This window comes from Sesamum indicum, linkage group LG3, assembly GCF_026168435.1.
Source record: "Sesamum indicum cultivar Baizhima isolate 11 linkage group LG3, ASM2616843v1, whole genome shotgun sequence".
In the NCBI taxonomy this organism is placed as follows: Eukaryota; Viridiplantae; Streptophyta; class Magnoliopsida; order Lamiales; family Pedaliaceae; genus Sesamum; species Sesamum indicum.
Genome location: NC_142659.1, coordinates 24,690,584 through 24,716,535, shown reverse-complemented (window position 1 = coordinate 24,716,535; position 25,952 = coordinate 24,690,584). Strand labels below are relative to the sequence as shown.

The following is a 25,952-nucleotide window of genomic DNA, read 5'->3' as shown; positions in this document are numbered from 1 at the left end:
ATACCCTTCATGATCAGTTTAAATTTATCTTTCCAATTATTATGAAGGATTTTAAAATTGTCACTTAAAGTTTCTATAATTCTAAGATCATAACAGTTTGAATTATAAATCGAGATGCAATCTGAAGTCCTCAGAGTCGGACACAAGCAGCCTCAATTAGTACTATACCAAGAACAGATTTTATGGTAGCAAGATAAGCTTACTGCAAACACCTTTATTTTCACCATCTGCTTATATGCTACTAAATGCTTCGCATTTGAAACAGAAGGGGAACACTGAAATCCCTACAACACATCTTACTCTGAGTCAAATATGAAAACTAATCAAGCAAGGCCTTGTTTGTTGGTGAGAAGGGCAGACACAAAATCATCCATTGCTCTATGCGAAGACCCCTTTAGGCTTCCTTCTTCACTCAAAGCTGCTCTTATCAACTCCCCAATTTCACCTGCTTTTTTCTTCATCTCCTCTGCTTTATGTCCTCCACCCATAACTCTTTCTATCACTTCCCTCACTTCCTCCCTGCTAATGCTACTCTCTACTCCCCTAGTTATTTCCACACACACCCCCATTTCCTCCACCAGCATCTTTGCATTATACCCCTGCTCTGCCGCCAATGGCCACCCAATGATCGGCACGCCTTGGCTCAAACTCTCCATGATCGAATTCCATCCGCAATGACTCAAGAATGCAGCTGTTGATTTGTGGCAAAGAATCTCCAACTGCGGTGCCCATCCATGCACCACTAATCCTTGATTGTTACTTCCCATTCTTTCCTCAAAGCCTGGAGGCAGCCATTCGGATTTGAACTCACCCCTCAAGTTGAAACCAAAGGGAGGCCTAATCACCCAAACGAATGGCTTTTTACTATCCTCCAACCCCATTGCCAGCGCCATCATCTGGGAGGGGCTGATGGTGTTCTGGGAACCGAAAGATATGTAAAGAACAGACTTCTCTCCGTGCAAGTCCAGCCACTCCAGGCATTTCTCTGGAGAAATTCCGGGCTCTCTGCCTGTGTGCTGGCCAATAACACGAGATGATTTTAGACTCAACATGCATGGTGGGAGAAGTGGGCCAATGCACCAAACTGGCAGCTTTGTGTATCTCCTGAGAACATCCAATCCAAAGGGTTCAATCTCCTCAACCGTGTTGCACAACCACCCAAAGGACTTCAATGAGTGCCCAATCTGAGGCTGGAAGAATATCGACCAGTAATCTGTCCCATCTGCAACTCTCAGAAAATGATGAAGATGGGTGATATGGAAAGTACAGGAATCAGGAAATCCTGGCAGGTTGAACTCATCCTTGTCCCTGCCACGATGGGGAAGGTGTTGCCATAAAGACACATAGGCGGCGGTGCCGTAGGCGCCGCCGGTGGTGAAGGTGATATTGACGGTGCCACAAGATTTGGCAACTTCACTAGCCCATCCCATGAACACATCCGAGATTATGCAGAGTGGGGGGCTGCCATCTCTTACTGATATATCTTGAATCAGCCCTCGAAAAGGGAGTTCCAGAGAGGTTGAGGAGTGGAAGAGATTTGCTATTTGGCTGAGGGGCAATGCCTCTGTGTTCTCAGTGTTGGGTGGGAGGCCATAGTCACAACTGTTGAATGGCAGCTCGAATAAGTGGATCTGGGAGCTTGTCGAGTTCTTGGAAATAGTAGTGCTGAGGTAGCGGAGATTGAAAGGGGTGGTGGCTATGGTGATCTTGAAGCCATACCTTCGTTGGATTTGGTTAGCCAATGCCAAGAACGGGATCAGATGGCCTTGCGCCATGAACGGCAGCATCACTATGTGCTCCTCCTTCCTACTTTCCATTTTCTTTCCTTACCTTCTTCCGACAGTTCCGAGTCTTTTATTCAGTGTGTGTGTGTGAAAAGCAAGAGGAACGAAAACAAAACCGTGGGGCCAGGCATCGTCTGCTGCCAAGAACTAACGGCCAACATTGCTTTGGAAAACTCAGCTGGGGCTGGTCCTTTTCTGGACAGAGTCATATGTTGTAGTTATAGCACCCCTGAGATAAATGAGGTTATATTCATGTTATGTGTGTTGTATATGAATTCACTTTAACATTATAGTTTAATTTAATTTTGAAGAAAAAAAAATGATAATTACTCGTTACTGTGACAACAATTTTGTACGTAATGACGGCTAGTTTGACCCTCCTTTATCCCATCTTATTTTCACGACAAATTTTAGTTTGGTTCCAACTCATTTCGAACCTGAACTAATCATATAACAAATGCATTTCAGGAAAAATGACCAATCACATAACAAATGTTATTTATTATATCCGTGACAATAACGGCCATAGATGGGGCTTTTTCCAGACCCACTCCAATCCTATAACGGTTAGTAATTATGGCCTAAATATTTTAAATGAAGAAATTAAAAATATTCAAATTTTAAAAAAAAAAGAAGTTATAGAAAGTTGGTGGAAGTTGAAAAGAGAAAATTCCTCTTTTAAGGTCACATTTATGTTTGGTCTCTTTTTCTTTGTTTTGTTTTTTATGTTTCCCCATTCACTAACTTCTACACCTCCTCCACCTATCTACAACTTATCAAACTTATTTTCTAAATAGTTATTTATTTTTATTTTTTTTCTTCCACTCTAACTATTCTCTTTTAAAATTACTAGCAGTTGTGGCATGCAATTCTTGCTAGCCAAGAAATTAAATATAAATTTATTTTAATTATAAACAAAAATAAAGTTATTCTTTTGAATTTTAGTGCGTATATTTTCAATTAGAACTCGTTTATTACATAACATGGCTTCATGTTAAAGAAATATCCCGAATTGCACGTGGAATATAAGGTTGATAAATAACTCACAACATAAAGAAGAATTTTACATAAGAAAATATTAATGAACAAAAAAACCACATTATTATTATTCAATGTAAAAGTACTCAAAAATAAAACAAAAAAAAAATATAGAAGATAAATATATATGTAATTCTTTGTTTTTGCTTTGGTGCTTGGGCAGCCTTATTACCAAACATTTTATAATTTGCAATTCAAAGAGAATTGTAACAATTTTATTCATAAATGAAATCCAAAAGAAAAAAATGAACTTCTGTTAAAACTTGTTTACAATGTGGATAGTAGTGAGAAATATGTAAAAAAGTTGGATAACTTGGCATTCAATAATACATGCATCATAAAAGACAACTTTAGGGAGCATATTTTCTAAAGGGTATTGTCGTACAATACAACAATGTTCAATATGTGATTTTTTTCTCGACAGACCAAGGGATACGTCATAATCGATAAAGCGCATAAGAACTAATAGAGGGAGGTAATGTAACGTTCAGTATTATCTACTGAACGTCCTCTAAGATAAGGAAAGCTAGCGAGTCAGTCATCCGATCCGTCTGCTCAAATCACTGTAGATTGCGCTCTCGCCATATATCATAAACACAAGAGGCCAACAACCTTGATCCTCCTCTTTATCAGCTGCTTATGAAATTGTATCAAGAATTAATTTTCTCTGGTAACAAAATACGATCTAAATATATACTTGTTAAATCTACTCTCCCTCACATAATTATCAAATACCTTGAGTCTACTCTCCCTCACATAATTATCAAATACCTTGAGTTGAAATTTCATTAGTTTAAGACTATAAAAACCCGCTTCTTGTTCTTGGTTTTCTTCTTCTTCTAGCGATTCTTGATCACAGTGGGAAAGAGCGTCTCCTCAACCAGAATAAATGGTCGAGAGTGGTTGTGAGGGAAAAAATATAATTATAAAATTATTTACAAAATACTTGAATTACTATCATAGATAATTTTTTTAAAAAAGAATAAAATGAATTAAAGGGTAAAAAGGGACAATAAAAAATTGATACGATCAAAGGGTTCTCTTTTATAATAGTATAAACTTATTTTTTCATATAACTGATATAAAAATATTAGTAAGTCAACTATATTGAATATCTCCCATCAATGAGGAGCTTAATTTTTGGGACATTAAAGATCAAACCAAGCAATTACAGGATAACGTATGAGATTATGGCCACATCCAGGCGATTAGGGCATTAAAGAGGAACTCGCAAAATGATCATTTTACCCCCTCACAAGAATTTCCATCTATATACGCATCAAAAAAGACAAGAGATAAAAGAGTAAAGACTCATCATTTACCTTAGTTAGTGACTTAGTATAAAAAGGAGCTCTCTTCCTAGCATAAAGGGGGAATCATTTTTTGGGAACAAATACATTGTTCTAGGCAAGATTCTTCAGTGTTAGGAGCTCTGGGTTGCGCAGATCATTTGTTACACTCGAATAAAATAATAATTTTCATATATTCTTATTGATTATTCGTCAATATTTACATAAATTGTTAGTTGAGTAATGTCATAATCATTTTAATATTATACTTTTCCATAAATAATATTTAATTATTTTATTTTTTTTATGCACATGCATTTAAATATATCAGATACAACTTGTTCTATTATTATTGAAGAGAGGCTTCTGATATCCTGAAAAATGGTGGTATAACACTCTCATCGCTTAAAGTTTAGTGTAATTATACGTAGATTTCCTGTATTTTGTGAAATTACATCTAACAACTTTCAAATTTGCTTCCGTCTAATAAATAAGTCATTCGTTAGTCAAAATTTATTGAGTTTGCTGATATTAACAGAAAAAGTGAATGAGAATTGATATTTACTCTTGATTGTCTGATTACTGACTTATTGCAAATCAAATAAATTTTTCCAGTTAAAATACCCTTATATTGATGAAAATTTACCTTTTCACATATATTAATGCATGAAGATGTATGAGAGTCAATAAAAAGATTTATTTGACTTGCAATAAGTCAGTAATAATTTCAATCAGGGGTTAATATAGATTATTTTTTGTTAATATCAACAAAATCTGTAAATTTTGACTACCAATAGATTTATTTGTTAGACATAAATAAATCTAAAAATATTAGATGTAATTTCCTAAACTACAAGAGCCCTATATGTAATTCTATCAAATTTTAGGTGAGAAAAGTGTAATTATTTCTTTTTTTATTTTTTTTAATTTATTAAATTAATGTATATACTTTTAGAAATAGCAATAAAATTTTGAAATCTTTATATATATAGAAAGAAGTAAAGGGCCAAACTCATCAACTTCTCCTGTAAGAATCAGACGAACTTTCGTCAACAGCGCCTTACACTGGTTTACTTCCATGGATATTGATCCCGACGATGTTTTTCGCGACGACGACGACCCGGAGGATGAATTCCACCAGGTTGTAATGAGCATGAGGGCACAATAGCTTCCATGTCTGTTTTCCGAAAAGAAAATTCTCCGTCTGCGTATGCTAAGCAAGTGTTTGTAAGAATGTGCAGGAGAGAGATGCTACGAAGGAGATGTTGGTGTATTTGGTGGATGCTTCCCCCAAAATGTTCTCCACCACTTTCCCTTCAGTTAGTCCTCTTCCACTTCCCTTTTGCGTTGAGTTTCTACTCATGTTTGTATGACATGTTGCCGAGGTTATTGCTTAAGTGTTCGTTCCCTTCGTTCTCTCTCTCTCTCTTTTTTCTCTGTTTTTTGTTTGGCTATGTATAATATGTGACGTAGGCTGCAAAGATGCATTAGTGAGACTGTTGATGTGGTTTTCATTTCATATAATAACTGACGAGGATGGTGTAATAGCAATTTATATAAAGGGTTTATGTAATATATTGTTATTTAAACTGAGCATTTCAGATATGCTGGTTTTGACATGTCTAGAATGAAGTTTGGTACGACATTGGAGCAGGTTTCAGTGCCAAAGCAGATTATTTAGATATCTTCATTGCGGTAGAGTAATGGAGTTCTTTAGGAAGCCTTGATTCTGTTTCTCAAGGGATTGATACCATGATGTTGAGATGGGAAGGTTGATGATATAAAATCTGAAACAAGTATTAGTTGGAGTTCTTAAGCTTAAGATTGATGAATGATAAAAGTAAGTATGAATTAAGTAAACCAAGATGACTTGCTCTAAAGTGTTTTGATTTATGTACGCAATCAATCTAGCACAAGCGGAAAGGGCAGCTGACTTAACCAAGATAGCACTTGATTTGAAATTTGTTTTACAGTATAGGAAAACATTTAGATGCTAAAAGACTTACTATCAATACAAATAGACTAGAAATATACTAAAAAGAAATTCTCTAAGCCAAATCAACTCTAGAATCCAGGCCAAGAAAGTTCTCCTGACCAGTGAAAGAATGCTTGACAAGCCCAGAAACTTTAGGAACTTCATCTAACAAAGGCTAATTAAATACTTAAAGCAATTAAATTAAAGACAAAAGTAAGCAAACAAAAGCAAGCAATTAGAAGATAACTCTGTTGGAGAACTTTTTCCAAATGACATACTTGATGTGAACGCATTATGTTAAACTTAACCATGCTGATTTCTAAATTGAATGGGTTAAAAATCTGGAAATTGTGCTCTTTGTTCTTTCCTGCTGCCAGTTTTAGTCAATAACATTCACTCATTCTCAATAATTAAGTTTCCATATCAATTATTTGTTGGAGGTGGTAGCCTTCTGCTTATCTTTTGCAGAGAAACATCAAAAGTAGGACCTCTTTGTAGTAGAAAAGTATACATGATATTTTGATACTTATTCTATGAGAAAAGATGATGAATTCTCATTGATTTGTCATTATTTACAGGAAGATCAGAAGGATGTCAGTCACTTTCAAATTGCTGTCCGTAGCATTGCACAGTCCCTGAAGACTCAAATTATCAATAGGTCTTATGATGAAGTTGCTATATGCTTCTTTAATACTGTAAGCTTAAGGCCTTTTGACTTTAATATTTTGCAAGAAATACACAACTTTGATTCTTAGACATTTTGGTAGTCTTAGCTTTTTACTGTGACTTGGTTTGGTTATCCTAAGAAATTTCTGCACTGCAGTACTTCAACAAATGCGTCAAAAGGACAACAAGAAAAGAAAAGAGAAAATTTAAAGGATTCAAGAAGAGTAAAAGTGAAATTGTTTCATGTATGCTCCAAACAATTCTTATACATGAATCAACATTCTTGACCCAAGTTGCATGTAGCCCAAAAACTGTGGTATATAGAGTGGAGAAGTGAATCATTGCATAAAAAACACAATAGAAAATGTTAATAAATGTTATAAAGGTTAAATTTATCGAAGTGATCACTGGATGACATACTTCATATGTCATGACTCATGAGATACCATGAAAATTATTATATTAAAAAAGTTAAGTTTGAGGCTTTGACTGAAGTACCATATCTCATTTATGTCTTGTATATGCTTGATTTTCTAGAGGGAAAAGAAGAATTTGCAGGACCTGAATGGTGTATATGTTTTTAATGTTCCTGAACGAGAGGATTTAGATCGACCAACAGCTAGGCTTATCAAAGAATTTGACCGCATAGAAGGTCAGTAATTATCAGCTTTATTTGGGTCGATAACCAACCTCCTTGCTGAATAGCATATGATATATAGTTCCAAGTTCCAACACATCTAGTTCTTACTAACCGTTACTTTTGTCAAAGCATATTATATTTATACTTCACGATCCATGACTTTCTTAATTTGAAACATTTTCACAATTTCTCAACATTGACATGTTGAGACAACCAGAAAAACTGCATTTCTTATTTTCATTATGTACTGATAAAGTTCCCATTGGGCTTTTTGCGTCACGGGAAACTTTTTTTAGTTCATGCATCTAATGAAATAATGGCCCTGGAGGTCCTTTCTTGTTATCTGCTTTGCCCTATCAACCATCATGTAATTGGCTCTTGGCTGACTTTTTACCTGATTCTTTATGCAAACAGAGTCATTTGATAAACAAATTGGGAGTAAATATGGCATCTTGCCTGGAACTCGTGATAATTCTCTTTACAATGCTTTTTGGGCTGCACAAGCAATATTGCGGAAAGGGTATGTTTTTCTCCAGAATGGTATGAATGTAAAATCTAGATAAGCATTATGTACAAGGACGCTTTATATATGGTATAACTTTTTGAAAGTAATTGATGGTTTATTTCATCTAAAAGATATTGAGTTTCAAATAATATTGCTGTTGTAATTGCACCAGGTCTGCAAAAACAGCTGATAAAAGGATTCTGTTGTTTACAAATGAAGATGATCCATTTGGGAACATGAAAGGAGTGACAAAAATGGATATGATGAGAACAACATTACAACGAGCCAAAGTAATGTTTCAGTTCATGCACATGCATAGATCGAGTCTTCGTAAAGCTCAGAAGATCTTGAGATTTGAAAAATGCAAGGACGCAATGTCTTTTGGCACAGTAAAATTATGAGAAACATGAAAAATGAGTTTTTGGTTTCTTTTCAGGATGCTCAAGATCTTGGCATCTTAATTGAACTCCTTCCCTTGAGTAGACCAGATGAAGACTTCAATATGTCCACTTTCTATGCGGTAGGTTCATGCTTAGAATGGATTACCCTTGTCTTGTTTATATCTAGTTTTCTTTTGTATCTAATTCACTCCTCATATATTCAGGAATTATTGGGACTGGAAGGCAATGACCTGGCTGAGTTTAAGGCTTTAATAGGGGAGAGGTTTGGATCAGCCAGTTCCCTTGCTAATTTCCTTTCTGTCTGACAGAATCTTGCCCAAAAGTCCAAGAACTTTGCAACTTTATTTGTTTTTGGCATTACCATCCTTTTACATCTTATTACTGTTTGTTTATTAACCTGGTCGAGTTGACAATTTCTTTTGTTGTTCAATGTTGCCATTGGGGTAATTAGTCTATGATGTACATTAATTATCAATAAAGAGGATATGGATGTTAACTGCTCAGTTGAATTTTGTTTGCTTATATATTGGATCACATTATTTTCCAATGGTTTTAAAGGGTTTGTTCAAAAAGCATTAGTCATATAGTAGGAAGTAGAATGAAATAATACTAATATTTTTCTGATTTGTAATTGGAAAGTATGTGCAGATTGTGCATGAAAAAGCATATGGGGAAAACATTGATGCGTAACTTGTTTATGCTTGTTAATTTAATGAATTTCAAGAATCAAATAAATGATTATCTTATTCCCAGTATGGAATTTTAAAACAAATTATTTTGAACTATATATTTTTTCTGTCAACTTATGAGCACCTAAATAAATGCTGCAAATGATATAATTCTTGGTTTTGTTCTTCCCCACTAGGAACATGGAGGGACTTCCAGTGCATCCTTCATCAAGTATACTACGTATACCATTAGTTATTCTCCTAAAATGTGTCTTTATGTTGCTTCAGGTGTTATGTATGTACCCTAGCATCAAACTAGGTAATACAGTAATAAGTGCAATGTACCAATGTGATGCTATCGCTGATCAAGTTGATTAATTGCAGAATCTTTACTTATGAGCCAAGAAAAAGCAAGACGAAGCAACTTTATTGTTCTGGATCCATCCTTTTCATTTATACTTGCACTGACTTAATCAGACATGAGTTGTCTTATAATTTGACTATGAAACAGATATGTTTCTCGCCAAATTTAGCGGAGATGTGCTTTTAGTTTCTGGGATATACAAGCAAGTGTCTCTCCTTTTTTTCCTAATTATGCTGACAAAACATCATTTTGATGTCAGATTTGAGGATATGAAAGATCAGCTAAGAAAGCGTATTTTCAGAAAGCGGAAAGTTCGAAGAATTAACTTCATCATTGCTGGTGGCATATCCATTGAATTAAATACCTATGCTTTAGTCCGTCCAACCAATCCAGGTCTGTTTCATGTCTATATGTGTCTCATAATTGGCCTCAAGGTAAGACATCTCTAATATATCCTCTTTGGTTTCAGGGGCTATCACTTGGCTTGATTCAGTCACTAATCTTCCTATAAAGGTATTAATACTGGAAGTTGTTTATTTGAACTGGGTTCCATGAATTAAAAACCCTTGATAATTTATTTTCAACTTTGAAGAGTTGTGATAGTTATTCTACTTTCTGAAGCACATGATTGTAATACCATTTCTTAGATTCTCATTTCTTCAGGCAGAGAGATCTTTTTTCTGTTCAGACACTGGTGCTCTGCTGCAGGAGCCTCCAAAACTTTTTCAGACTTACAAGAAGTGAGGTTCAGTTACTTTTAGCTTTTGAAATGCCTTGGGCAATACTTACTGGATTATCTAAAATTATGTCTCTGTATATATTTCCTGTTGATGCCTTATTTCTGTCTTGTCCCTGATTTACTGGCATAGTTTCTTGGACATTTCTTTACTGGTTAAATATTAAATCAACTTTGAGTTTGAATTTCCACCTGCTTCAGTTTTTCCTGGAATATCTTAATGTGTTCCATATTTTGATTCATTGTTTCTGCGAGGATTTCTAAAACTGGATTTTCGAGATTTTGCTATCCTGAGGTATTAAGGAAACTTGAACTTTTTTGAAGTGCTTTGTTCTTTTAACTCATTGTTGAAGGAGTTAGATAATTTTATAGGAATCATATAAATAGGCCACAAGATGGTGTTATCTAGGGCATGACTCAAGATAGCTTCTCAGATATGGTTGTTTCAAGTATGTGCTTTCATGTTAACTTGTGCTTCATTTGCTTTATTTTCAAATGATTATTATTAGCTTTCCTTTCCAGTGAGAATATAATGTTCTCAGCCAATGAACTTTCCGAAATCAAGAGGGTCTCTACCGGACATCTTCGTCTCCTAGGTTTCAAGCCGTTGAGTTGCTTGAAGGATTATCACAACTTGAGGCCATCGACCTTTGTTTTCCCAAGTGATGAGGTTACGTTGTTCTTACCCCTATATATTCATGCTTATCTTGTTTCTAAATTTGCTATCTCCTTGTACTGTGAGATGCTTTAGAAAATTATGTGTTAACTGTTTTTTTCCAGTGTTTGAAAAGGCATTGTAGTGGCTTTTTTATCTTTTTCTTCTTTCAATCTAGTCAGCTTTGATTACGTGCTCCTGCGCATGTGTTATGTTCTTGTAAGTTCCAGTAAGATTTTTAAGAAAATAGGGGTGGGAAAGGAGAGAAGAAGGAGATGAGGAGAATATAATGCTGGAATTTCATTAAATACTGAGCTTCAATGAGTACAAACTTGGTTAAATACAAAGCTGGAATGCAAAAATCTAAGCAGACAGATTATTGGCTCCTAACAAACTTTCCCAGCTCATTGGCTTGTGCGCTGCTGGGAATTTGTGCGCCACCTCCAGGTCATACTGCTTTTGCTGCCCTTCAGATCATTAGTCACGTGTTCACCAGATGCTGAAGGTAAGTCTCTCGAAAAGGTGTCCTCCTGCTGTGCCTGAATCCCCAATTTTGAAACCTCTTCCTCTTTCAAAATGCGCTTGTTTCCTGCCTGTTGCTTGATTTCTCCCCAATTTTACAAACCCTAGAAATCTGAAGGCCATCTTTTATCCACTTCATCCAACAGTCCCGATCTGAAAGCGCATTCAGCAGGGAGCATGAAGCATGAAATACAGTGTGAATCCTGAAAGTAGTTGGTAATGCTAACCTGTAGGCTACCTCCCCAACCCTCTGCACCACTTCATAGGGTCCATAATATCTTGCAGAGAGTTTCACTTTCCTTCTCAATGCTATAGAAATTTTCCTGTAAGGCTGTAGCTTCAGAAATACATAATCTCGTACTTCAAACTTCTTTTCACTCCTATGTTTGTCCACAAATAATTTCATCCTTTGCTCAGCCTTGCATAGATTGTCCTTCAATAACTGAAGCATCTTCATTCTTTCCTGCACCAATTCCTCCACCTTAGTATGGTGACTCTGCAGATAAGGGCCTATACACAATTGGTTTGGAGGATAACCATACAAGGCTTGAAAAAGGAGTAGTTTTAACCCCTGTATGGGAGTTGGTGTTGATCCAATACTGTGCCCAAGCCATCCCACCACCTTTTTGGTTGTTGATGGCACATGCACCTTAAAATAGTTTTCCAAGCAGTGGTTGACTCTCTCAGTTTGCCCGTCACTTTGAGGGTGATAAGCTGATGCATGTCTAGAGAAACTCCCAACAAACTGAACAATTCTTTCCAGAATTTGCTAGTGAATATCATGTCTCTGTAACTATATTGGGCATTCCATGCAATTTATAGATGAAATCAAGGAATACTTTAGCTACTCTGCTGGCACTGTAAGGGTGTTTCAGAGCTAGGAAATGAGAGTATTTGGTTAGTGTATCCACTACAATCAATATAGAGTCCTTCCCTTAAGATAAAAGTAGTCTTTCACTGGACTCCATGAGTATGCAAGACCAACTTGCTCAGATATTGGCAATGGGTACAATAATCGGGGATATGGATTATTCTCATGCTTGGCTCTCTGGCATGTTGCACACTCCCTAACCCAAGAGTGTAATTCTTCCTTAAGTCTGGGCCGAAAGAACATTGCCTTACTCTTTGATAAGTGCCATGAATCCCTGAATGACCTCCCATCGCTGAATCATGTGATGCACTGATGATCATTTTCCTAATGCCAGATTGTATGACGGCTTGGAAGAGTGTATCACCTTCATACCTATCCTGCACTCTTGAACCCATCTTGGCACCTGGTGGTGATAGCATTGATTTTTCTCACCTGCTGTCTGCACTCTCCTGGATAGAGCATCACGTGCCCTATTCTCATTCCCCTTTTTGTATTGAACTTCATAACTGCAGACTTTGTTGATCTGTCTTAATCACAAACACTATTTTTGGTTTTGATTTTAAGATGGGCCAAAATATACACTATGTTTGGCTTGTTTTATTTTGCCAGTTTTAGGTATATTTTGCATTATTTTAAAACAGTATTTTGATTATTTTTTGTCCAAAAAATATACATATACATATAAATATAAACATATACATTTTCATACATATACATATAAATATATATAAAAGAGACATGATTTGACAAATGATTTGACAATGAAAAGTACTTTTTGTCTCCCACTACCCAACATCAAACATACCATACTTATTTTATATTATCTCTAAAAACAAATACAAATATACACACTATCTCTAACTTATACTTATTTATCTTTGTTTTTCTCTCTCTATCTCCACAAAACACCTCAAATTAAAAACAAAACCAAACATTATGAAAGTATCCTAGCAAGTAAATTTTCCACTTAGTGACAGCCATAGATATAGCTAAGAATTCCTTCTCATAAGTGGATAAAGCCAGATTGTTGACTCCAAGTGCGTTGCTTAAAGCAATTGGCCTTCCTTCTTGCATGTGTCAAGTTAGTTGCTTACCTTGAATAACCCTTTCTCTTTAACTTGATTTAAGTGTGTTAAAGAACAAAATTCCTCCATTTTTCTTTCTTTCTTTTTCTTTGAATTCTTTTTCTCCTTTCTCTTTTCTTTTCTCGACTTCCAATTCTCTTCCTTCTTCTTTTCTTTTATTCTCTTCCCTTTTTTTTAACGGGGATAATAATTTTTCCCCTACTACACAACTTAAATCATGTCATTCACTTCTTTGCATGTTATACATCCAAGCAACTAAGCCAGCATCATCCCCTTATATGGGTTCACAAATTACTTTGAGGAATAACCAGAAGGGGTAAAAGTGGCCTGTAACATAGGTTAACCAAGAAACGAAAAGCTAATGCTCAAATGAGTTTTTCTAGGGGTGAAGTGCGGTAGTTTTTTAAGGTCAAACCGGCCATTCCTAGGTGTCCTCATCACTTTCATACACAAATCCACCAAGAATTGATCTGAAAATGCATAGCACAAGCAAGTTCCAGAATGAACGAACCATGTTTGATGCACTCAATCACAAGAAATGCATAAGCACAATTTAAGTGGAATGCTCTTGGCTCAAAAGCCCACACATGGAGTTTTTCAGTTAATCCTTGCACATTTTCCATTTCATACAACCGAGGAGATACATTCCACACAAACAATATGTTTGTTATGCTGCATGTGCTACTCTCTTTTAATTATCTAAACTTAAACTAGAACAATTCATATCAACCCATGGAATAGCACATTGAAAACAATCGGAAAATTCAAACGCTAACACCAGGACAATTGACATACTTTAATTAAGATATACCAAGTCCAAGCATATATTCAGGTAAAAAAAGCTTAAAAATTTTCAGCAATAATCCCAATTCCCCCAGTTTTCATTATAAAATCCCAACTTCCAGAAACTTTAGTCCATCCCCAAGATTTCCAACACCACCAAATCAGTGACCCACTACCAATCAACAATAGACGACATCCATGAATCAAGAACAAGTATATAAAGCTGTATGTATGCTTGAGGGAAATGTTTTAGAGAAACATATTGTGGTGGAATAAGTTAGAGAATTTGTGTTTGGTCTTACTTTAGAGGGAGATATTTCCTACTGTAGCAGTTTATGTAAGTATTTTTTCATGGCAAGTGGCGCACATCAATTATTATTATTATTATTGTTTTTGTTGTTGTTGTTACATATGTTATTATATCAGTACATGTTCATATCTTTTATTGATGTAATGGATGGAAATGTATAAATTGTATATAAAAAAAAATATAGTAATAGGAGTATATCTATATGTATGTATGTTAGTAATGGTTAAGGATTCTTAATAATATTTTAGAGAAGAGGAGGGAGAAAGTTGATGCATGTTTGGCATAATCCAGGCGGAATTGAGATACTCCCCCCAAATGTAACCAGAGGGAGCCATTCTTGGGCAATCAATTGAGAGGAAGGGATTGATCAGCTTGGTTAATAGCCTTCTTTTTTCAGGATTAAGTCTGTATAAGATGAGTCAAGTGACATGCTTAATGGGGAATGCTCACAGGTCCCGGTCCTGTCATCCCTACCTATTCTTCTCATCTGCTATGTTTATTGAACTGAATGCTGATTATCATTATCAGGGAGTTCACTTCATTATAGTTTTACTAATTGAAGCTGGAGAAGCTTGACGCTTGAGCCGGCCAGGCGGCCACAACCAACTTTCTGAAGCTTGTATTTCTAGCCTTTGCCTAGTGCTTGGACAGTCTTTATCCACCTTGAATACTTAATTCAGAAGTAATTATTTTCAAACAAATGAAGAAGTAAAAAATTTAAAATTTAAAAATCAGCTTGAACATGTGAACAATCTCTAAGTTAGGATTCAGTTTAATGGAGAAAGCTCAAATTGCAGCTTGCTGGTATCCAGAGCCTGGCTGCCTGGCTGATCTTCTTTCAAATTCAAAAGCTAATATCCTTCTGTCATTTCATTTGGCATTAGTTTCTTTGTTCTTCTCTTCTTTCACATGAAATCAATAATAGCTTTTGTTCTAAATTCCCCTCTATTCTTCATTTATTTGGTGCAGGAAGTGATTGGAAGTACTTGTATTTTCATAGCTCTTCACAGATCAATGTTGCGGCTGAAGCGGTGAGTTCAAATGATTGCTGAAGTTTTTCATGAATTAGCATTATCCATTCATTTAGTCATATGTTTATAAGGGAAGTGACACTAACATGTACCACTTGCTTCCCAAAGCAGCCTGCCACAAATCAATGAAATAGTTAATTAGAGTACCCTCTACTGAAGTTTGTCCAACGTAAAGGCATCTATTTTCTGACATGTCAAGTTACATTTACTTCCCCTCATGTTAATATCAGTTTAGGAATTCCTCAATCTTAATATGTCACCTAACCAGGAAAAAGTGTCATCAGTCAGAGGTAAAAAAAAGGAAATAGTGGAACAACTATTTTATACCCTAAGCTTTATAACCCTCTGCGGCTTTTCTAAATTTACGCAGCACACCCTCTAAAGTTTTCCTTGAGGGTTAATACTTGTTACTCTTATATATTGTATAATGAGTACATTTTTTAATAGTGCAATTTTTATTATCCATATATCAAAAGGGAGCCATCATATTTTTCTAATATACTGTATATTCATCACGACTATTTTTTTTAATGTTTTCTCGAACATATTTTAAACACGTTTTGTTCCAATTAACCTATTATATGTTTAACATACATTCTTTTGTTTTTTCGATCACAAACTAGCATTAGAAGAAAACATTATCAGTTTCATAATCTTCAAATAAACAAATTAAAAAATACAATAACAACATTCTTACATATAGTTAAAATTACAATTACATTTGATAACCCTGCACATAAATCTTAGATTTCCACCTTCATTTGTTGCTAATGCTACTATGGAGGATCACCTCTCCCCATAACTATGAGGAGGAAAGGGAGAGAAGAGAAGAGTCCTCAGTCCAAGTTGGAGGTTGAGTTTTGAATATACTGGTACCACCCAAATTTAGATTTTAGATATTTGAGTGTGTACGTGGTGTTGTAATTGAATGCTAAAAGTGGTTGCTAGATATTCATGTTCATGTTCTCCTACATCTTTTCCTGGACTTCGCTGACCCAATGTTGCATACATGAGCTTTCCCCATAAGTTTGATGGCTAAGAAAATGCCAATAACCTATCAATACATTTTGGTTTCCTATTATCCCATAGACAAGTGTCTAGGTAGAGATTGTGTAGCCTATTTCATGTAAGTGTGCATGAATGATTCTGATATGGCAAAATAAAACCATATGGGAAGAAGTATCTGAAATGAAATAAAAGACAATGTTGGGCACAGTTTCAAGCAGTGTATTAGTCGGATGTTGGCTTCCTGTGAAGATTTCACCTCTTTGCTTTTTATTGTACTTAGTTGCTCATTTTATGCTACAGTTTCGCCGTTGCGTTTTATGGGAGCTCAACTCATCCTCAGTTGGTGGCATTAGTTGCACAAGTAAGATATTGTTGTTGTAATAAAGTCCTGTTTCAGTGAGCAAGCATATGATGATAATGTTGGAACTCAACTACAAGTCCTGTGTACTCTTCTTATGTTGGAATGCATTTTAGCTAGAGTATACACTTGAACAAAATCCGATTTCTTTCTCATCACTTTACTAGTTCTCTTCTTGGTTCTTGTTGAAATCTATAAAATGTTCTACCCATTTATATGTTATTTATAATGTATAAAAGAATCTAAACATGTTTCCAGCATGTTGATCTTGAAACCGAAACGTGCTTGACCATACAATATAGATTGCCTCTCTGCTGTAAAATAAACATAGAAGAATCATCCAGTGAATTGCTGGTCATGTTTCCCAGTGGAGTGTAGGAGCTCTTTTATTCTAAATGAAGAGAGGTTCATGCTGCCTTATGCAGTCTTAGGCTAAAGTTCATTCTCTGAATGTGACTAATGCGAATTAAGTAATTCTTTTTTCAGCTAAACATTTGAACTTGAAATACTTTTGTGTTATTGAAGAAACATATAGCACTATATTGTCAGCATGTTGTGCAAGTGAATTCCAAAAACATTTGATAAAGCAATATTGACTTTTGGAAGAGATTGAAATTTGTAGCTCATGAACTTTTGGAACTCTTTTGGTTACTTTATGCTAAAGTTTGAAATTCTTTTCATGGATAATTACACCAACTTTCCATATAGTCCTCTTTGGGTTTATGAAATTACAGCCACCTTTATTGTTTATTGGCATCTTGCATTATACCCGAGTCATAGGTTTGGCAATGGGTTCACATAAACTAGGGCCCAAACCTGGACAAGCCCCATAAAATTTTGCAAATCTGGCCTGGATTATTAATAATTAATTTATCTTCCAGGTTTTAGAATTTTGAGTTTTGAATCTTTCGACTCACCCACTTCACTTACTTGAATACGTTGAAGACTATAATTTGAACTAAGGGTGATATTTGTATTTGAATGTCTAATAATGTACTTTGTGTTTGGATTGATGGTGAATTGTTGAAAAAATTAAAATTGTCTGCTTAACAATACTTTTAATGTATTACTAAAGATAAATGATCCAAAACCTAACCTACAATTGGAATAAATACGTAGTGGTTATTAAATTTAGAACCACAATTATCAAAAAATGGATTTATCCATTAGCAAGCAGTGATACTTCCAACTATGTAATGGTTCATGGTGAATGTTATGTAATTTGATTTACTAATATATTTATTATTCTAAAATTTTAGAGAGAAAAGAAGCTTTATACGATTGACTAGGTCCAAGTTGGTTGGGGTGGAGTGGGGCAAGGCGGGGTTTCACACTGGGCGAGTCCAAAGCGGCTCTCAAGTCCGGCCCAGACCTGCCCAGTGCTGTCCCTACCCGAGTACTAGCCTATGCAATGGAAGAAGTTGTCGTCAACGAAAGCTTAATGAAAAGACAATTGTACCTCAAATTAAGTATCAATATATTGTGAAATTGGAAGTTTTTTTTTTTTTAAACCTTTCTTGAGGTTAGTCTAAGTCCAACTAATCCCCCTTATATATAATATTCTTTATTCGCCGTAAAATTTTGAGGTTTATTTCATAATATAAGTAAGCACATTCTGTGGTACTAGAGCTAGAATATATTAGTATTTTGAAAAGTTTAATTACATAGTGTTGGGTTTTTTATTTTAACACTCTCCTTATCTTCTCCTTTCACAGATTAATTAGCACCATCTGTTTGTTTTGTCACAATTTCATAAACCACCAATCAGCTTCCATGTTGGAGAAAGCTCTTCTCTGGGAAATTTAAATTTTTTATTTTGACTTAGAGCATGAGTTGTCGAGCAAGGAACAAAAGAGACACAACGGTTGAATCTTGGTTTAAATGCATGTATGCTATTATGGACTTGAATTTGGATTTGAATATTCAACTTTGTGTGTGGTTGCAAAGTGTTTTCCGATGGTTGGGATATCTCAGGAGTTTTTCTTGGAAACCACACAGAAATTTAATTGAAATTTCTAGGAAGATAATCCATTTGGACAAAAACCGTGGGGGAAGTCCTTGGAATTCAGATAACCAGATAATGAAGCTTATATGCTCTTTAACAACGGGCAAGTAGGTGATTTCATAAAAGACTTTAGGATTTTCAACAGACGTCTATGCTAGGAAATATGAATGTAATTTCAGAGAATTAAGTGATTTTCTTGTCTTTAGAGCAAATCTCAGGAGAAGTTTTTATAATCCTCTTAATATTGATAAGATAGTAACCGAAATTTCAGTGGTGGCATGATTAAATAATTTCTGAGAAAAAGTATGGCAGTGTGCTTGTTCTTTTATATTTGTGGCCTATGTAAAGAATGTTGCTTTTGTTCCCTTCTGCTGTAGCATTATGCTCCTTACCTTAATAAAGTATTTACAAGAGACTACTAAAGAAAGTTGGAAGTTTGGAGGGACGGGGAGGGGGAGGAATGGTTCTACAGAAGTCTTCCCCATTTGAATTTTATTAGAGCATGTGATCCTCTATCCTCAACACTTCTTATTTCAATGAATCTTCTATCCTGAACAAAAAGATTGCTAGAGCTGTGGGTTCATATATTATTTTGTGGTTGTTAGTTACACATTGCTCATAATGCTAAACCTGAATATTACAATTTGTTTGTAATTGTTGAACTGCAGGATGAGATTGTCAGCACCAGTGGTCAGATTGAACCACCTGGAATGCATATGATATATCTTCCATATTCTGATGATATCAGACCTGTTGAAGAGGTAAGAGTAACTTTTTAACTTCACTAATTTCTTAAGTGAAGAGTTTAGAATTAAAAACAATATGGTGGATCTGCAGCTTCACACTGATACAAATCCCATGGCACCTCGAGCAACTGAAGACCAAATAAAGAGCGCCTCTTTGTTAGTGAAGCGTGTTGATCTAAAAAACTTTTCAGTTTGCCAATTTGCGAACCCTGGTATGTTCCATATTCTGAAGGACCGCTCTGTGGATTTTCTTATAGTAAATATCATAACAGTAGTAAATGGATAACAAGTATTTGGAATGGTGCTAACTTCAAAGTTAATTTGGTGATGTAGGAGACCTGCTTTCTGAAAAGAATGCATCAATTAGAATTTAAGAATGCTATTTCTCTTGGAGGACCTTGATACAAGCATCCAAGGAACATATTTATCATGAGATGAAAATTATGGCAAATATAAGAAATGGTTGGTGAAATCTTTTCATAATTTTAGGGTATAACACTGAAGCTATCTGTGCAATGTCAGGACTATGTGGGTGGAGATAAAGAAATTTGTGAAGATGTGAAAACATATGCATAAGGGACAAGATGCTTGCACTGAATTTTGGATAACAGAAAGCAGATAGAATTTTGCAAATGAACTCCATAAGCAGTCTTGCTAAGATCCTAACCATGTAAACATCACAAATGCAGCATTCTTTTGACATGGATAGCTATAGTTTCATTCAATTAATTTATTTTTATGCTAGTAAAGTTAGTGATGAGTAATGTAATTACCTTAGGAGTTTTGACTGTTATTATGAAGTCTAAAAAAGTGTCAGAAAAGCGATGGATTTGCCCAAGATGGGTGTGCTAACGTATTAAAATTTAGGTGAATCAGATGTTAATCTAACTGAGTACTTCGATGTAATATATTATAATGAACAAGAGAATCAACGTAAATAAGTAAAAGCTCAGTCAGATCGATGTTAGAATCCTGCGCGTGCTGACTTCGGAAATGTAGATTCATAATTCTGGGGTGCATACAAAGCAGTTTAATAACCACTGATTCCAAGCTTGAGGTCCAATGATTAATCAGAGCCAAATTTGCTTATTTCAAAAGAATAACAGTACATTGTCTGCAAGGTTCAGCCAACTGTCCCAATTCTGATAGTTGCAACCCTATCTTAATTTCTTTTACAGCCTTGCAGAGACATTATGCAGTATTGCAGGCTCTGGCTTTGGATGAAGATGAAATGCCTGATACCAAGGATGAAACCCTTCCAGATGAAGAAGGCTTGGCGAGGTACCACAGACTTGATGCTGTTAAAAAAATGCTAAGCTTTTTCAAACATGGTCATTCTGCTTTTTATCATCTCAAGTTTGACATTGGCTTTATTTTGGTTTCTTTCTGTAGACCGGGTATTGTCAAAGCATTGGAAGAGTTCAAGCTTTCTGTCTATGGAGAAAATTTTGAAGAGGAGAATGACTTGATGAACAATGAAAAAACAAGTGAAGCCTCCAAAAAAAGGAAAGCAATTGCTGAAAATGCAACCAAGGAGTATGCAAACTATGACTGGTTAGATCTTGCAGACAATGGAAAGGTGACACTGGCTTTTACTATCTGTTGTCTGTGTGCCCAAGTAAAAAGGATGATTCAATTTGAAATGTCTGATATACTCATTGCTAAAAACGATTTACATAACTAAGTCTAAGTGATCATTTTTGTTTGCTTGTTCCTGACAATGCATTGGAAAATTTCAGACCTCTATTTCTTTGGCTCCAGAAGTATTATAATCTCTTTTCAATTGAGAAGAGCTTAAGAAACAACATAAGGTTTCGTAGAGTAATTATCTTGATGGAGAAAATTCAATGAAATGACACTAAACTTTGTCTAGTCATGATTCCTCCAGGGAATAGCTCTAAAAGAACTTAAAATAGTTCTTGTGATCTTTATTCATCAGGAACTGGAATTTAATAGCCGTTTATAATATTGGGCAGTTGAAGGAGTTGACGGTGGTGGAACTTAAGTACTACCTGACCAGACACAACCTGCCCGTTACTGGGAAAAAGGAAGCTCTGATCAGCCGAATCTTAACTCACATGGGTAAATGATTGTTGTTAAGGACTATTGCATTTTCTGCATCGCTCTGGCTTTTAGACACTAAAAGATGCAATACATTATGTGGTTGCACTTGAAACTGTTGTCAACCAATGCTCTCTCCTGATCATCTTTTAATGGTTGCTTCATGTTGCTGTCATCTTGACTGTACAGGAGGAATGTTATTTTTGTGATAAAAGCTGCCTTTGAATGCCAGAAATTATCTACGTTTTAGAAAATGTATTGACAAAAAAGGGAAGAGCGAAGCAGAAATCATCTTGCTCGTTATTCTTTGGCAATCTTATAGGGAATCATGAGCCGTTCTATTTAGCCAAAACATCAGAGAGGAATAACCGAGTTAGCATGTTTACTGATGCCATTCCTTGTGCAAATGGCTGCTGAGTGAAACTAAAGCAATTGTTGTGCTTTTTCTTCTTGTTCACTTTGAGTAGAGCGCGCTATAAGAAGGCAAAAAGATCAGAATTTTGTTTAAAGAATGTTTAGTTAATTAAAGAAATCCAGTAACAGAATATGTTAATATTGAGATGGTCTGAAATTGTGATGAAATTAGCAGTCAAATAAATACCGTTTAGTTACACATCCCTTCTTCTTTTGTACGTTGTTCGATGTTGACTCGAATAGGATTCAATTCTACAAAGTGTTTGGTAATCCTTTAAAAAAATATATATATAAATTTTAAAAATAAAATGTTAGAAGCTTATAAGCTCTTTTATAAAAAGAAAAGTAAGGAGTTGCTAATTTATTTTTAAGATCTTAACAAGTTTTTTTAAATTAATTATAAATTTGTCACTAACATTCTATAAGTTTTAAGTATTATATTATCTAAATACTTAATAAATTTATTTTTAAAATGAGAGCTCAATCGCCCCTCTTCGTTGAATTTAACTGACGGCTTTAATTTTCACAAAATGATCGTTACACCCTTGATTAATATATATTATTTTTTATTTTAATGATCGTTAGATCTACATTAATTATATCACAGTCGTTAAATTTAATCAATTAATTTTAATTGTTGAATTATAAATTTAAAAAAAGATAGAGTTAAAATTTTATTAATAAAAATATTATTTAAAAAAAAGGGCAAACAAAATTAACACTGCCCCTACCCCTCCCCAATTACCGCCACTCCCACCCTTACCCCACCGCCTCCCCTCGCCTCTGCTCTTCCCCATAGATAGGGGCCACGGGAAATTTGGGCGACATCGCGTAGTCATCGCGCTTTCGTACGTGGAAAGAGGGCGAGGACGATTGTCCAACGGCAGCCGCAATGTTTTCCTTTTTTCTTTTTAATTATATTAATTAAATATATTTTAGTTAATAGAGAATAATTTTAACAATTATAAAACTATTTGAATTTAATATAATTTAATTTAATATTTAATATTTTTCAAATTAAATATAATTCACTTTAATAGTTTAATTTAAATTATAAAATTAAAAAAATATGATTTTTCTATATATTTTTAAGTAAATATATTTAAAAAATATTTTATTTTTTAGATAGATGAAAAATACAAAAAATTATTTAAAAAATAAGTAAAAAAATATACATGTAAAATATATAAATATCATAAAGGCATTTTAATAAAAAACACCAAAAAATATCAAAAATAGTAAAAAAAAATCCCCAAACACATAAGGAGCGTGTGTAATGCACCTTAAGTTAATTACTAACAAAATGTGTGTTTTTTGCTAAACTTTACAAAATACAGATGGTTGAAAATATAAAGGAGTTCACTTTTCAACAAAACATAGAGAAGTAAAATACATTTTAACTGAAAATATTTTATAAAATATATGCGCTTATAAGATTTTTCAAATATTCTTAACGAAACGTCTTCTTAATTGGTATCTGGGTCTGACAAATGTAGTAAATTTACTTATGGATGGTGAATGAGTTGAGGACTGAATGAGGAGTAAAGAAGGAAAAAACTTTAACAATTGTGGGGAAAAAGTATGTTTGCTGTATAATTGAGCAACATAGTTAAAAAAGTATGGTAAATTACGATAAGCTCTCATAAAATTTGATATAATTATAAATGTTTTCCTTTTTTAGAACATTATCATTAGTCCCTGAATTTCATATTCATCCAATAATTAGCTCATTTTTTTTTAGTTTTCGTTAGGTTTCTAATTATTTTCTGTAGTGAGCGGCCAAAATGTCCTTGACTTATGAATTATAATTATATTTATTTTTTACAAAAAAATATAATATTTTTATGGACTAGAAGGGCAAGAAGAAAAATCCATATCGTCATTTTCTTTTTAGAATTTTTATTTTTTTTTAAAAAGAGAAGAGTAGCAAGAGCAAAGTAGGAATTTCTAGACTCTTATTCAAAGACTATATAATTTCATAAAATATTAGAGAATATTGACAATTTTCTAAATAATGAGGTATTTGTAGCCAAATTTCAAATGAGTTTGTTGTAATTTACCCTAAAAAATATAAAGAAAATATTATTTATCGATATTATAACTTGATACTATTGTGGGCAAATTTTTAAATTCAAACAATTTTCACAAAAAAGTTCATCACATTGTTGTAATATGGCTAAGCAACCTTTTATTGGATAAAGTGAGCTTGTTAGTAGTCTATAGGATTTAATCCATTCAGATGTATGTAGCCCATTAAATGCACATGCTAGAGGTGGGTTCTCTTACTTCATTAATGATGATCATTGATAGTATGGTTATGTTTATATAATAAGGTACAAACCTGAAGCATTTGGTAAGTTTAAAGAGTTTAGATTTTGAAGTTGAGAACCAAACTGATCGCAAAATTAAAGTCCTTCAGTCGAATTGAGGTGGTGAGTATTTAAGTGGTGAGGTTTGAGATTACCTGAAGAAGACGGTATTATTTCTCAATGGAAACCTCCCTCGATGCCTTAGTTAAATGGCATGTCTGAAAGGAGGAATCATTGTTGGACATGGTTTGATTTATAATGAATTTTACCGAACTGCATTTATCCTTTTGGGAGTATGGGCATGAGATAAGAACGAAGCTATTAAACATAGCGTCGTCTAAAGTTGTGGCCCCAGATGTGATATTAGATATGGCATGGTAAGCGTGCTTCCTTCAAATACTTGAAAGTGTGGGGTAACTCTGCACACGTCAAGAAACTAGTGGGAGACAAACTGGATTCGAGGTCTAAGTCCAGGTTTATTGGTTATTTGAAGAAATTACGTGGTATTAATCTATGATCCCTTTGAGCAAAAGGTATTTGTCTCGAGAAATACAGTATTCTTGGAAAGAGTTTTCTTTTTTCAGCGGATACCCGATGTGATGAGTTACTCCTTGAGAAATCAAGTGAGGCACCTCAATCGGATGCAACCACATCATCTGCGCCCACTCTTCCCTCGTATGATATTCCAGTCCTCCATAGGTCATCTTTACAATAACCTCTTGAGAGGTATGGGTTTTTAGGTATGACTGGTTAGTTGGATAATGATCAAAGATGTATAGAGAAGCAAAACCAGACATCGACTTGGGTAAATGGCTTGAGGTCATGAAATTCAAAATGGGCTCCATGAGTTCAAATTAGGTTATGACCTTGGTGGAGCCACCTAAGGGTGTTAAGACCGTTGGTTGTAAATGAATTTACAAATGTAAGTTTGGAGCTGACGGGGAGGTAATAACCTTCAAAGCTAGGCTTGTGGCAAAAAATTATACTTAGAGACCTGGGGTTGATTTTGAGAAATCTATTCGCCTAAAGTCATAACCAAGTCCATTAGGATTATGCTTGCTATAGTTGCATGGTATGACTATGAAATATATAGATGGATGTGAAAACAACCTTTCTTAATAGATTTCTTGAGGCAGATATCTATATGGATTAGCTGGAGGGTTTCATGACAGTTGGAGAAGAGCATAAGGTCTGTAATTTTCAAAGATCTCCATCTATGACCTCTAACAAGCTTCCCGAAGCTAGAGTATATATTTTTCGATGAAGTCATTAGGGATTTCATAAAAAATGAATTGATCAATTATATATACAAGAAGGTCAATGGGAGCTCTATTATATTCCTTGTGCTTTATGTGGACGACATCTTGCTTATTGAGATGATGTTAATATGTTAGATTACACTAAAGCATGATTGTCCACTCAATTCTCCATGAAAGATTTGAGTAAGGTTCCTACATCCCTGGTGTCAAGATCTACAGGGATATATCTAAGATGATGTTAGGAATGACCTAAAAATCATATCCTGAGAAAACCTTGATAAGATTCAAAATGAGAAACTCCAAATGAGGATTCCTTCCATGAGGCATGGAGTTAAGTTGTCCAATAAGCAGTTTCCTAATACTGATGAGGAGCTGAAAAGGATGCGGACGTTCCTTATCCTTTTGCTGTTGGTAGCATTTTGTATGTGTGCACTTTACCAGGCCTCATGTTCCTTAAGCTTTGAGAGCA

The 25,952-nt window shown here is 34.7% G+C and overlaps 2 protein-coding genes across 4 annotated transcripts; one reads left to right on the top strand and one right to left on the bottom strand.

The window, feature by feature from the left end:
- Nucleotides 1–122: 122 nt before the first annotated feature.
- On the bottom strand, nucleotides 123–2,004 carry LOC105158689 (UDP-glycosyltransferase 92A1). The gene has a single exon (XM_011075527.3). The coding sequence runs from the start codon at nucleotides 1,815–1,817 to the stop codon at nucleotides 324–326; it is 1,494 nt and encodes a 497-aa protein (XP_011073829.1). The 5' UTR covers nucleotides 1,818–2,004; the 3' UTR covers nucleotides 123–323.
- Nucleotides 2,005–5,096: 3,092 nt separating this feature from the next.
- On the top strand, nucleotides 5,097–21,736 carry KU70 (ATP-dependent DNA helicase 2 subunit Ku70-like protein). 3 transcript variants are annotated; one of them, XM_011075526.3, is made up of 19 exons: nucleotides 5,097–5,252; nucleotides 5,353–5,430; nucleotides 6,665–6,781; nucleotides 7,290–7,404; nucleotides 7,807–7,912; nucleotides 8,070–8,187; nucleotides 8,334–8,417; nucleotides 8,502–8,560; nucleotides 9,590–9,723; nucleotides 9,800–9,843; nucleotides 9,994–10,070; nucleotides 10,589–10,736; nucleotides 15,262–15,323; nucleotides 16,632–16,692; nucleotides 19,363–19,455; nucleotides 19,532–19,652; nucleotides 20,619–20,721; nucleotides 20,833–21,019; nucleotides 21,417–21,736. In XM_011075526.3, exons 1-19 carry the CDS (start codon nucleotides 5,190–5,192, stop codon nucleotides 21,528–21,530), a joined length of 1,884 nt encoding a protein of 627 aa, XP_011073828.1. In that variant the 5' UTR covers nucleotides 5,097–5,189; the 3' UTR covers nucleotides 21,531–21,736. The 3 variants fall into 3 exon arrangements, with proteins under 3 accessions (XP_011073828.1, XP_088734780.1, XP_088734781.1); XM_088878654.1 differs by having other exon boundaries at nucleotides 9,978–10,075; XM_088878655.1 differs by having other exon boundaries at nucleotides 9,978–10,075; nucleotides 21,380–21,616.
- Nucleotides 21,737–25,952: the final 4,216 nt, after the last annotated feature.